The sequence below is a fragment of the Miniopterus natalensis genome, chromosome 21 (assembly GCF_054644295.1).
Source record: "Miniopterus natalensis isolate mMinNat1 chromosome 21, mMinNat1.hap1, whole genome shotgun sequence".
In the NCBI taxonomy this organism is placed as follows: Eukaryota; Metazoa; Chordata; class Mammalia; order Chiroptera; family Miniopteridae; genus Miniopterus; species Miniopterus natalensis.
In genome coordinates this window covers 18,324,947-18,338,007 of record NC_142101.1, presented here as the reverse complement: position 1 = coordinate 18,338,007, position 13,061 = coordinate 18,324,947, and the positions used below count along the sequence as shown (strand labels likewise).

Below are 13,061 nucleotides of genomic sequence, written 5' to 3'. Positions count from 1 at the left end.
ACGATAATATTATCGGCTATATTCACTATGGTGTACTTTAAAGAATTCTTGATTTATATTTTACTATAGAACTCTTTTTATATTTATGTATATCTTTGCTGATTTCAGAGAGAGAGGAAGGGAGAGGAAGGGAGAGAGAGAAACATCAATGATGAGAGAGTCCTTGATCGGCTGCCTCCTGCACGCACCCTACTGGGGGGATTGGGCCCACAACCCTGGCATATCCCCTGACCGGGAATCGAACCTCGATCTCCTGGATTCTAGGTTGATGCTCAACCACTGAGCCACGCCCGGCTGGGCTGGAACTCTTTTTTAAAGGCAAAGATTTATTTAATGGATTCAATTCAGTTCAGTAATATGTATAATAAACACAGAGCAAATATAAAACAGCCACTTCCTAAAAGTGTTATTCAAAAACAACTCCATCATGATGCATCCTGGGAAATAAATAAGAAATCTTTGGCTTTTCAAATAAATAAATAAATAAATAAATAAATAAGTCTATTCTGTGGGCCAATATTAAACCCTGTAGCAGCAAACCTTACTGCTCTATTTTAAGCTGTAAGAGCCAACTACAATTTAATTAGGGTTAGGAGCATAGGCTCTGGTGTCCAATAACCTAGGTCTGGATATTAACTCTACTCTTTATGCCACGATAACCATGGACGTGTGATTTAACCTCCTGCCACGGCTGTTTCCTCAATTATAAAACAGAGGTGAGAGCACAGCAATCACGGAAGCCTTTCTGAATGTGTGATGAGCGGACACAGATAAAGAACTTAGATGAATTACTGGGAAATAGTAAGTGCTCATAAACGTTACTATCAGCATCCTTTGGAGTCTTTAGGCGGCACAGTGTTTTGCATGCCTATTTTCATGAGAAAAACGAAAATCATTCAAATAATCCAATGAACGGTATCTTACCCACACAATTTGGCCTTTCTTGACTCCAACGGCCGTTTGCCGAGCAATGTATTTCTGGGGGCCCATCCAGCTTGAAGCCTGGATTACACACAATCTTGACCACTTGCCCGAAGGTATATTCCTGGTTTGGTTCCGATGCACTGTCGATGAGTCTCCCGTTCTGGGGCTCTGCCACCGGCAAACACTTAACAACTGAAAAAGGAACGGAACTCTTTCTCATAGGATTTGGAAACTTTATCACGAAAAGCATGTACATATACATATATAGGTACAAAATTATCAAGATAAGATTGGGGGAAATTACTTAAATGTGTTTTTGTTTTTTTGGTTTTTTTCAAAGGAGCATTCAATATACCTGTTTGCCGGAGATAAAGTCTGCTACGTGAGAAAACAATATTGAGTTTGTCTCTGATACTTTTCTATGGAAGCAGACAAACAAAACTACTTTGAATGACAGTTTATGTTTTCGGAGGAACGGAGAACTGTTTCTTAGATAACTGAGAAGTGTCAACCTTTGGAAAATTAAATATAGGGGAAAACAAGATGGCGGCGCAGGTCACAGCTCCCCCGCCGCCTCCCGCAGCCACATCAAAATTACAACTAAAACACAGAACCACTGTCACTAAGAGCCTCCTGAGATCTGGCTGCACAGAAGCCCCGCAACCAGGGAGCTGAGGAAGCACCGAGAGCGGGAGGAGGGGCGGGGACTCGGGCGGGTCGGGGCGAATCGCAGGGACACGGCCGCGGGCCCACCCCCGGTGCCACGGGTTAAACCCGGGAGGGAATCTCGGCGGCCGAGTTTTCCCGGAGGTGGGAGGGTCCCAGCCCACACAGCCCCCAGCCCAGGGCTCCAGGCCGGGAAGAGACGTCCCCACAGCTTCGGGCTGTGAACCCAGCGGGGACTGTGGCTGAGGGTCTCGGAGGCTGCGGGAACCCCAGCAGCTCCTCTCAGAGGGCCCGCAAATGGACTGGACTCACTCGGACGCTCCCTCAGCCCAGCGCTGGGCAGCAGCCGGAAAGGACCCGGGACACTCAGGGAGGAACTAACCTGCCTGAGATCTGGGTGAGAGGCGGAGGGGCGGCTTCCTCCCAGGCAGAAGGGCTGGCGGAGGCCATGGCTCCTGTGGCGAGTCCTCGCCCCACACAGCCGCAGGCGCCATATTGGAGTCTCCAGCACGTGACTCACGCCTTTGGCCCCGCCCCGTGATTCCGGAGGCCCCGCCCCTCCTCACCTGCAGCTTATCCAGGCCATTTCCAGGGGCTTTCCTGTGCAAGTGGCCTCTCGAGCCTCATGCTTAGGACTTTCCTAAAATCTCTCAAACAAGCAGCAGCGCACCCCGTATGGCTTGATAAGTGGCCCCAGGCCTAGCACTAGCGGCAGCCACAATGGCTCATAGCTTGGCCTCTCCTGGGCACCTCCAAGCCCAGCACAAGTAGCAGCCAACTACGGTTTGCTGTGTAGCTCATGCTGGGTGGCCCTGGGCAAGGCACTGGCAGAGGCTGACTTTACACCTCCCGGGAGGCCCCAGAGACAGTGCACCTGGTGCTCAGACTCGACCATGCTGGATTACAACCCCACCACATCCACGAGTGACACACTCAAGGGGCGCACTTGGTGAACACCAAAGCTCCACTGAAGTAAATCCTGCTCCATAGGGGTGTCTCCAGCACAGCAGCTCTCTGGCTGTAGCTGCAGCTGGTACTCACGGCTGATTGGCCTGGGGGTCAGTTCCTCCCAGTGATGCCAATAGCAACCAAGGCTCAACTACAACAGGAGAGTGCACACAGCCCACACAGGGGAGCACCTAGAAGGCCCAGCTCAGGTGACTGGGGAGGCTGAGCCACTGGACCCTACAGGACACCTACTACACAAAGCCACTCTACAAATTCCAGGAGACATAGCAGCTCTACCTAATACATAGAAACAAACACCTGGAAGCAGCCAAAATGCGGAGGCAAAGAAACATGTCACAAAAGAAAGAACAGAAGAAATCTCTAGAAGAGGAACTAAATGAAATAGATCAAAGCAAACTAACAGAGTTCAGAATTTTGGTTATAAGGATGTTTAAGCAGATGGTTAGGGAAATAACTGAGAAAATCGATAACATAATAAAGTACCAATTTGAAATGAAGGCTACAGGAACCGAAATGAAGAATAATTTACAGGGAATCAACAGTAGAGTAGAGGACACTGAGAATCAAATGAGCAATTTGGAACATGAGGAAACAAAAAACACCCAACCATAAAAGCAAAAGGAAAAAAGAATCCAGAAATATAAAAATAGTATAAGGGGCCTCTGGGACAACTTCAAGAGGCCCAACATTCATATTATTGGGGTGCCAGAAGAGGCAGAAAGAGACCAAGGAATTGAAAACCTATTTGAAAAAATAATTACAGAAAACTTCCCCTACCTGGGGAAAGAAATCAACTTTCAAGTCCAGGAAGCTCAAAGGGTCCCAAAGAAGAGGAACCCAAAGAGGCCCACAGCAAGACACATCATAATTAAAATGCCAAAGGTTAAAGACAAAGAGAGAATCTTAAAAGCAGCAAGAAAAAAGCAGTTAGTTACCTACAAGGGAGCATCCATACGACTGTCAGCTGATTTCTCAACAGAAACCTTGCAGGCCAGAAGGGAGTGGCAAGAAATATTCAAAGTGACGAAAAACATGGAACTACAACCAAGATTGCTCTACCCAGCAAAGCTATCATTTAGAACTGAAGGTCAGATAAAGAGCTTCACAGATAATAAAAAGCTGAAGGAGTTCATCACCACCAGACCAGCACTGCAGGAAATGTTGAAGGGTCTTCTTTAAGAAGAAGCTAATGAACAAAAGAATCTGATGAACTAAATAGATCCAGAGACATTGACACATACAACAGACGATCATATTTCAGAGGAAAGAGGGAAGGGGGTGGAGGGTGGGAAGAGATTAACCAAAGAAGTTATATGCATATATGCACAACCCATGGACACAGTCAATAACAGGGTGAAGGCCTGGGGAAGGGGTGGGAGAGAAGTGGAGGGGGTCATTTGCGGGGGAAAATGGTATACCTGTAATACTCTCAACAATAAAGCTAAATTTAAAAAGTAAAAAAAATAAAATAAATTAAATATAAAATTTCCACCTAAGTCCCACAATCATATACAACTGCATTCCTGAAGGTGGAACAGCAAACGCTTTGACTATATTTACTTGATTAAATAAATAGCTTTAAAAGTCCCTTCCTCCTCCACATCACCGTTCAAAATAATGTGAGGGCATCTTTAGATTTTACATCCCTCAGGTCACGGTATTCAAAGTTCAGTTCACGGCGCAGTGACCCAGACGCTCCTTAAATTGGGGAGTCTGCAGCGGCCTCCCTGCCGTCGCCCCACAGACACCGCCCGGTAGGTCTTCAGCTGCCCCAACATCCAGTTTAACCAACGCGGCGGCGATGCCAGCGCAGACGGGTGTCCCCGGAACACCAGCTCCTCCTCTCAGACACAGGGTCCCCGGGCTCTGGTCTCCTGATGGCGTTTCCCCTCCTGCTCTCTCGCCCTCCATCCCTGGCCTTGGGCCTCTCCACGGCCCCCCACTGCACACCGTGGACCGGGAGACCCTATGCTGTCTGGTCTCTTTTATTCCCATGACCACCAGAGGTTGGGGTTACTCGCTCCAGTTTCAGAAGCAAGATCTGTGCTCCCCCATTCTCACCGCCTGCTCCCTAGATGGTAGGAAAGGGCGGCACCCTCTCTTCCTTCTCGCCTCCTTCCAGGGGGACGAAGACCACGGGGAGACCCCCTAGGTCAGGAGACGGGAGCGATGGCTCAGGTGCCATCCGAGGCCCTGCACCGGGAGAGCGCCTTGTCACTAACCAAGCTGAGTGACACGTTAGAGGTTAGACTCCAAGAGGAGAGGAAAGCCACGTTTCAGATTTCCTAAGCTCCGATGCTTTAAATATGAACTCAGATGAGGCTGTATTCAGATTTGGCTATGGAAAGGCAAAGTAATGTGGTAGTAAAAAGGTTACACACACACTCTGTGCTGCCTCAGGAACCATAAATAATAATTTGCATAAGAAACATTTCACTATAGGCTTTAAGGCTATTTTAATGGAAGACATTTAAAAACATCTTAGTATTTTATGTACCGTCACATAGAGGAACATCATTGGTCCACCCATCTGCTTCGCATTCCCGGAAATTAATGTTACCTATCATCTGATACCTGAAAACCAAAAATAACAGGGCAGTGAGCTAATGTAAGCTTACGTACAGTGTTAAATTTGACACCACGCAGAACGTCCAACTTCCAAGAGGGAAAATTAAAAGCAAGTGCATTTCCTTTTCTCTCTCTCTTTTTTTCTCTTACATTTCTTTTTAACTTTCTTATATATTCTTTCTTAAGAAAGACCCTCAAACCTTCAGGTGGACAGACTGGGAATAATCACCTTTGCTTGTATAAATTATAAAATACAATAGCCTACTGCGCGTGAAACAATGACTTTGCATCGTGAAGCAAAGGTCATGATTAGTCCCAGCATGTCGCTAATGTCTCGACCAAGTTCTAAACGTCGCTCAGCACTGAGATTTAGGGAATCTGAAGTCTGTGAGTTTTCGTACTTTTACCAGGTCAAAGGTGGAACCCAAAAGGACCAAACTTGCCTGGATTGCCGGGGGTCGTTTGGAGGTAAAAGAATGGGGGAAACTGGAGGGTTCAGGCCCACAGGGTCTTCATCGTTTTGGTTGTGTGTAAAAAGGTCAGAAGTTATGATTGAAGGTTGGGCTCAAAATGGACAATGGCTTTGAAAAATCCCCGTCAGGTAGTGAGGGACCAAGGAGAGACTGACCCGTAAGCACTAACACGTGTGGGGTGTCTGCAGTATCCTTGGAGAGCGAAGGGCTTCAGGTGTGTGTGTGTCTTGGTTATTTCTCCCACTCATTCTACGACGTACCTAATAGTTTTCTGCTTTTATAAGTGAGGAAATGGGAGTGAAGAGATATTTTTAAAATACACCCAGTTAGTGAGTGGTTGAGTTTCGGAATGCATGTTTACTTCAAAGCCTAAGTGTTAAAATAGTCTATTTTATTGCCTGAAATCAAGAAATCAAGGCCGAGAGAAGATGCCTTGTCATCTCTTGACCCTGTTTATATCGATGTGGCCTACACCTGTAATGACTCCGGTTTTTCATGTATGAAATTTCCTTTAAAACAAGTTTTTGACCTGGCTGGGAAAGGAAAGAAAGTGACCAAGGAGGGGACCCAGTGTCAAGATGAGCCATGAAAACCCAGAGAGGGAACAGAGTCAATGTTTATAAACATTACAGCATTTTGCACTCATATGATAAGCTCACACCTTAAAGACTAGTTGTTATTTTATAATAGACCATGGAAACTTAAAAAACTAGTTGTTATTATTATTTCAGTGTAAAAGTCTTGCTTCACCTAAATTTTGCAAGATTTGATCAAAATAGGTAGCATGTCATCTAATCTCATCATGTTCACAGTCCCTGAGCCAATGAGCTCCCATAACAGTCCACACCTAACAGGACACAGTGGGGACCTGTGGGAGTGAAGCCTTAGTTACACCCGTTCTATTGCCCTGCCCTCCTGTGACCACACGCGAACAGGGTAATTATAATTCCTCGGAATTTTCCACCGTTGAGGAGATTACATGCTATCCAGGCATAATTTTTTCCATTATTTGATTTTAACTGTTTGGGTTCCGTGTGTGCTACCTATAAAAAGACTCCTAGGAAAGAATGGTAATCTTAATACTATAAATTAGGACCGTTCCTATTAACCACATCGACGGCCAGTGACCTCAGTCATAAACCTCGTTTTGCGTGAACCACTTACCCCTCATTGCAGGTATAAACTACCCTGGCTCCGTACTCAAATTTATCTCCGACTGTAAGTTCCATTGAACCAAAGGGAGTGTCCCCGGGGTGTCCACAGGGCTTTTCTGAAATGAAGAGAAGGGTGCCATAGGGGTGCGTCACAAGGGAAACACATTTTACGTAAGGCTTCGGGGACAGGGATAGCGGATGATATATTAGGAGACAGAAGTGAAGACACGGGAGAGTGAAAATGTCACAGTCATTATTTTAGAATTGAACTTATCTGTATTCTCGGTTTTTGAATCTTGGAAGATGTGTCTTATCTACATTTAAGACGAATGATGGTGTCACCTTTTGTATGTAAATGGTGACACTGATATCATCACTCGGCCGGTACGGCTACCGCATTAAACATTCAGTAGCTTCCCAACTAGAAGTTTCTGCAAATGTCACAAACGTGTGAATGCCTTACTCTGACATGTTTTTGATGGGTTCACGGCCACCCACTGGCCTCTCCTGCACTCCACGGTGATGCTGCCGTAAGTTCTATACCCCGGGCGGCATTTGTACGTGGCCTTGGTGCCCTCTGAGTAGTCTTGTTCGGACCAGGAACCTGTCAGGATCTCCGTGTGCTTCCTGGGGGGAGGCCCTTGACAGTCTGTGAACGACAAAAACAGAGCAAGAGCTTCAAGTAACTGTTGACGTATGCAGCATGTTTAGGTCACTTTTGCTTTCAAAAATACCTATATGAGCACAGGTCCAGCCGAATGGATGTCTTAATATACGTAAGATACATATTTTCACTTCCAGAAATTGAATCTGCATAAATGTTTAAGAATAAATTTTCAGAGAAGTCGTTATACTTTACTGTATCGCTTTAACTGTTGCCTTGCACTCATTCAATTGGGAAATATTTATTGGGCATGAATCTAAGTTATGAAGAAAAAAAAATGAATAAAAGAGAGGAAAGATCTGCCCTTGTAGGGAAGGGAGTTATTAAATAAGTAAAGTAGGAGATGCAGAATTCGCATTACGCATAGGTGAATTTTCTTTAGAAAAATAAAGCATGGTAAGAGGATACGAAAGTATGTGGAAACAGTTCAAATTGGCTAGAACAGGATGGAACAGGACAATTGTTTTTGATAAGATACACAAGACTGGCGAAATTCTGGCAAAACTGATCAAGATATATAGAAGAAAGAAGGCGCAAATACCATGATCCAGAATAAAACTTCAGAGGAAAATGAGTGCCTATGGAACCCCACACAAATGTTATTTATTACATAAAAGATGTGGTCTCACAGGGAGCTTTCTGTTCTCTGAAAGGCAAGGGGGAAAAACAGTCGACTGAGGCAGAGCTCGTTATAGAACATATTCGTTATTAAAACGTTTTACAACATTTCATAGGCACTAATTTTCCTCTGACGTTTTCACACGTTTTTAGCACATTTATGTTAGGGAACCTGTCATAAATGACTCCACAGTGCAGTTTTCTATTTTTAGAAGTTAAATAAAATATACTTTTTGCCACTAGGTGGTGGTAATACCCCGTCCCTTCCGGCCTCCCAAGCGAGTTTTTGTTTTATTTTACAATTTAATGCTCATGTTTGTTTCCAGATGGAAATTTTCTGTTTAATTACAGGCTAATAAGTGTGTTTTTCAGATTATTAGATTATTAGGAAAATAAGTGAGATAAATTTCAAGTGTAGATGCCAATCTTGTGAGTAGAGGGCTGTTTTCCGCTCGTGTATATAACGTTTTGATTAACTTGGCTCCTACTCTGCTATGAAGCTAGTGCACAGGAAAAGGAATACAGTTTTTCTCCATTCATTTATTCGGTTGAAATTATTTTTACTAATGCAGTGATCTATCGAAAGAGTAATCCAGCCACAAAAAATTCAGCCGCTTTGCTGGCCAGAGGCAATGCGTTTTCCTTTTGGTTTGCGTTGTATTTCCAGATAACACATTTATACCTCTAGTTCTTCATTTTTCAAATTTAGGCCGTTGGTTTTAACAATCAGATGTGAAAGACAAAGATACATGTCCCCCATAATCTTCCCGCCAGCTTTTCACCATAGTTACTCTGTGTGTACATTTACTGTACATCAAGAGTGCCCAAGCTGATGACTCTTTTTGCTTCAAATAATACTTAAAACTCTGTGCTTCTCCCACGGGCTTTAAATGGCATCTCTCGACTCTGTAAGAAAAAGATATATTGGCCCTGCTCTGTTCCCGATCTCTTTCCACGGCCACCCCCAGATTCTTAGGTCTGATTACTCTCATTTGTCATCTTGACTATGAAACATTCTTAACCCCAGACTTTTGGTGGTTGGCGTTGCCTTGTCTTTCAGACTCCACTTAAATATTATTTCCTTCACAACACAGCTCATGATTCATAATTATTTTTAGGTTTACTAGGATTTCATCTACCCTTCCATTGGCATGTATGCTCCCCGAGAATAAGGAATGTTTCTGTCTTGTTTTTTGTTTTAATAATGGAGGGATTTTCATGAATATCCAGATCTTCTCACTTCGAATGTACCTCCTGTCTACTTTTGTTCTGATCTTTAATATATTGAATAATTTCAACTCATGTTGTAACAAAATATTTAAAGTGATGATTCGCCAAATTGTGTTCTGACAATGATTAAACCTATCTTATGACATGACTTTTATTTACCCGAATTGTCAAAGAGCTACCTGTTTGAGTTCATTCTCAAGCATTTTCAATTAGATAAAAAGTTATTTTATCCAAAGTAGTCAAAATGTTGGCACATATGTGCATCAACCACACCAGCTTGTAGTAAATGGACAGTTCTTGCAGGGGGTTCTTATTAAACAGGGAGCATAAAAGTATTTTCAAAAGCATGGAAACATTTTTTGAGATAGGATTAATCTGAAAGCTTTCATTATTACTATTTTTTGAACAGCTATCACATTTCTCAAGCTCCAAGTTAAAGCATAAACTAAGCTTTCTTACATCTAAGCATTTACTTGGATTTAAACAATGACTACTTCACCTTACGTGTTTATGAGCCCATTAAAAGTCAATCGATTTTTTCTTTTGCAAAACACTGCCTGGGTGAACGTTTTGTTCACTGGGCCTGGTTTTCCAGTTTAAAGTTATTCAGTCTATAAATACGGAGTTTGAGAGGGTTTGGCTGTTGGGCTAGAATAGGGCTCATTTTACTTTAATTTGAGGGACATGCTTATAAAATTTTGGTCAAAGTTAAAAAAACACACACTTGCCCAGCCAGGCATGGCTCAGTGGTTAAGCATCGACCTAGGATCCAGGAGATCGAGGTTCGATTCCCGGTCGCGGCACATGCAGGGTTTTGGGCTCAATCACCAGCCAGGGGTGAGCAGGAGGCAGCCGATCCATGACTCTCATCACTGATGTTTTTCTCTCTCTCTCCCCCTTCCTCTCTCTGAAATCAGTAAAGATATATTTAAAACAAACAAACAAAAGCAAACACACTTGGTCTTTTAATAATCAGTATTCTAATTCTTTCGCTTTCAAATTTTAAAGGGGTATTATTGACAAACACACACAGAGCTAATTACTTGTTTTCAATGTCATATTGTTTGTTGATGCTTATGTACATCACAATACTTTATATGGTACAATACAGTATGTTAATAAAATGAAATAATCATTCCTTTTGTTCCCCCCACTAAGTGACCACTATTTGGAAAGTGCTAGTCAGAGTGTGTGGTATTTAATAGTCAGTCAAGAGATCACTGAACAAACGACTGAACGAATGAACAAATAGGAACCTGTCTCGGGACATTTCCATTGTATCTGTAGGTTATGGACAACCTGTGGAAGGGCCTAGTAGATGGTGGCAAATATAAAAGACGAGAGAGGACAGGGGAACAGAAGTTGCGCTGTATGAACCCCAGAAACTCTAATACCTGTAACCCCATTGTCCACCCTGCCCACCTGTCCTAAGTTTGAATGTACGCTGTACTTTTTGAAGTCAGAAATCATTTTTATAATCCCTTTTCTATCTATTTCTAGTTAACAAGGCTTGCGAGAAACTTGGCTCCCTCTCTGTTAAAATGTCAAAACCAAATAGAAGTGCTCTGTCAAATCTTTTATTCCCCTTTCCCTTAATTGTTTTTGTGATTTTTTTTTTTTCCTGTCCCACTAATTTCTCTGAGCCATTTTTATAACCCTTCCTTATCATTTTAAGCTAAAATGTAACACTTTCCCCCCCCCCCCAATTACATCATGTTCTCTCCGGGCACGATGTTCTGAAGAAATGGGTAAAATGCACGAGTGGAGAGAACACAGGCTGGAGCGCTGGCGGGCAGAATGTCACAGCCGGGCAGGGGGGAGGGAGTGTGGGGTGAGAGGAGGCAGAGCTGGAAGAAGGGAAAGCGCTGAAAGCTGTCGCACAGTCAGGGTTTAAGCAAATAAAAATGGATCCACTTAGACTTTGGCTCCAGCCCTGGCAGTCAAAGGCCAATAATCAGTCTTTACTAACCTGGGCTTCAGCTTCTCCGTGGGAACTTCCTTCTAGTCAGGAATAGTTTTAGCAATCCTTAAACAGCTCGGTTCCAGTTTAACATTTCATGCACACGAAAGGGGAGCGTGTGCATTGCCAGGACGGGCCTGCTCCACACCTCCAGGCTGGCTGGCTGCCCCCCCGCACCCCGCAGGACGCCCCTGCCTGCTTGGCCCAGCCCAGCGGGTCTAGCTTGCCTTGAGGCCTCGTCTGAAGGAATTGCTTCACTGCTTCTTACTCTGCCTCTCACCCATTTCTACCTTTCCCCGGGGAAACTGTTGCAGGAACTTATCAACATATAATAATCCACAGCAAAAACTCACTTGGTTTCAGGACTATGTGGAGAGCAAGGAATAAAATAGTTGTTCTATAGCTACCGAAAATTCATGTCGCTTTCCTCTCCTGGCTTGTGCATTATGTGCTTTTATTTTCTACATCGAAAGACCCTCGGGGACAGGGGTTTTGTGTTATTTGAGAATATTCCTCGATACTAGAGGCTGACAGGAGTAAGCATTTCACTCAAAACTTGTTGACTTAGTGAAAAGTTCTGAGAATTTATGAATGCTATGGAATTCATTTGGTTTAAAAATGTCAATCAAGTACTTATCACATAATTACCTGTCAGGAACTAGGAAAGCAAATTTCCTCCAAGAAGAAACTTATTAAGCTACTGAGAAATAGTGGTAGAATTAAATTTAAGGATGGATCCAGAAACTGTCCTACTGATACCAGGAAAAAACCTCCCACACTCACATTCAGTACATCTAAAGGTGGCTCTTGTAGAATATTGTATATTTTATCTACAACCCCAGGGAAATCCTACTGAACAACATAGTGTCAGCAATTGTATATTCATTTTTTTCAAATTTATGTAATATGTTCATGGTAATGATACAGGTAAGGGTCGTCCACAAGACTTTTAAGGCCGTGTCAACATCAGTTCTCAATGATAAATGGGTATTTCTTTCAGAAGAGTTAATATCTATATTTGAAACACACTCAATCATATGATTTGAAGGCTTTTACTGTCTAATTTATATCCTAGTTCTATATAGGATCAGATACTGCTTAATACTTTGCCAGAAAGTATTTTAGTGAAACTCTAAGCAAAAAAGTAAATTACATTTTGTGACAATTACAACGGAAGTGACTATACATATTACAAGTTTCAAAAAGAGTTTTAAAAATACTTTCTGAAAGTTTACATTAGATAAAATTACGATAAAGTAATTTTAAAAACGACAATAAAATGCCATTCAAATGAGCTTACATAGATGCTTTAAACTTCACCACAGTGTCAAAAGCCACCAAACCCTAATTTACAGGGCTGTAAAATCCCCAGATTTTTATGACCACTGAGAAAAGCCTATTAGCAAATGTTTGATAATATAGCTGTAGAAAAAAGTCTGTCCTTTTTACTCTTACCTTGGGCTACACACACAGTCCCTAAGAGGAGCCACAGGATCTCTGCTGGAAGCCTCATGGTTTCGGCTCTTTCAGGGACACATTTAGCTGCAGACGGTGCTCACACTCCCTCGGCGTCTCCTCTGCGGAAAGTTGGGATCAGAGCAGGAGGCACTTGTTCCAGAAGGAACTTGAAACCAGCTCGGGAAACGGAGACGACCGAAGGCCCCGCCCATCAGGAACTTCTGCAAAGCGGGACTCCCACTGGCTCCGGCTGAATGGGGCCTGGGGACCCGCCTACCTTTTTTGTTTTCATAAACCCGGCGAGTTCTCTGCTGGAACCTGTTGGGGTTCAGGGAACGTGCAGAGCAGAAACCGCTGCCCTCTGGACTCATCAGAAA

General features: G+C 43.3%; 1 protein-coding gene across 1 annotated transcript in view; it reads right to left on the bottom strand.

The window, feature by feature from the left end:
• The window catches only part of CFH (complement factor H), a 91,169-nt gene extending 78,335 nt beyond the window's left edge, over positions 1-12,834 (bottom strand). The window contains exons 1-5 of the mRNA XM_087829060.1: positions 12,682-12,834; positions 7,218-7,403; positions 6,765-6,870; positions 5,057-5,133; positions 925-1,116 (exon numbers count right to left, since the gene is read on the bottom strand). Of these exons, the coding sequence (XP_087685186.1) occupies positions 925-1,116; positions 5,057-5,133; positions 6,765-6,870; positions 7,218-7,403; positions 12,682-12,739 (619 nt within the window). The 5' untranslated portion in view covers positions 12,740-12,834. The remainder of the gene's footprint in view (positions 1-924; positions 1,117-5,056; positions 5,134-6,764; positions 6,871-7,217; positions 7,404-12,681) is intronic.
• Positions 12,835-13,061: the final 227 nt, after the last annotated feature.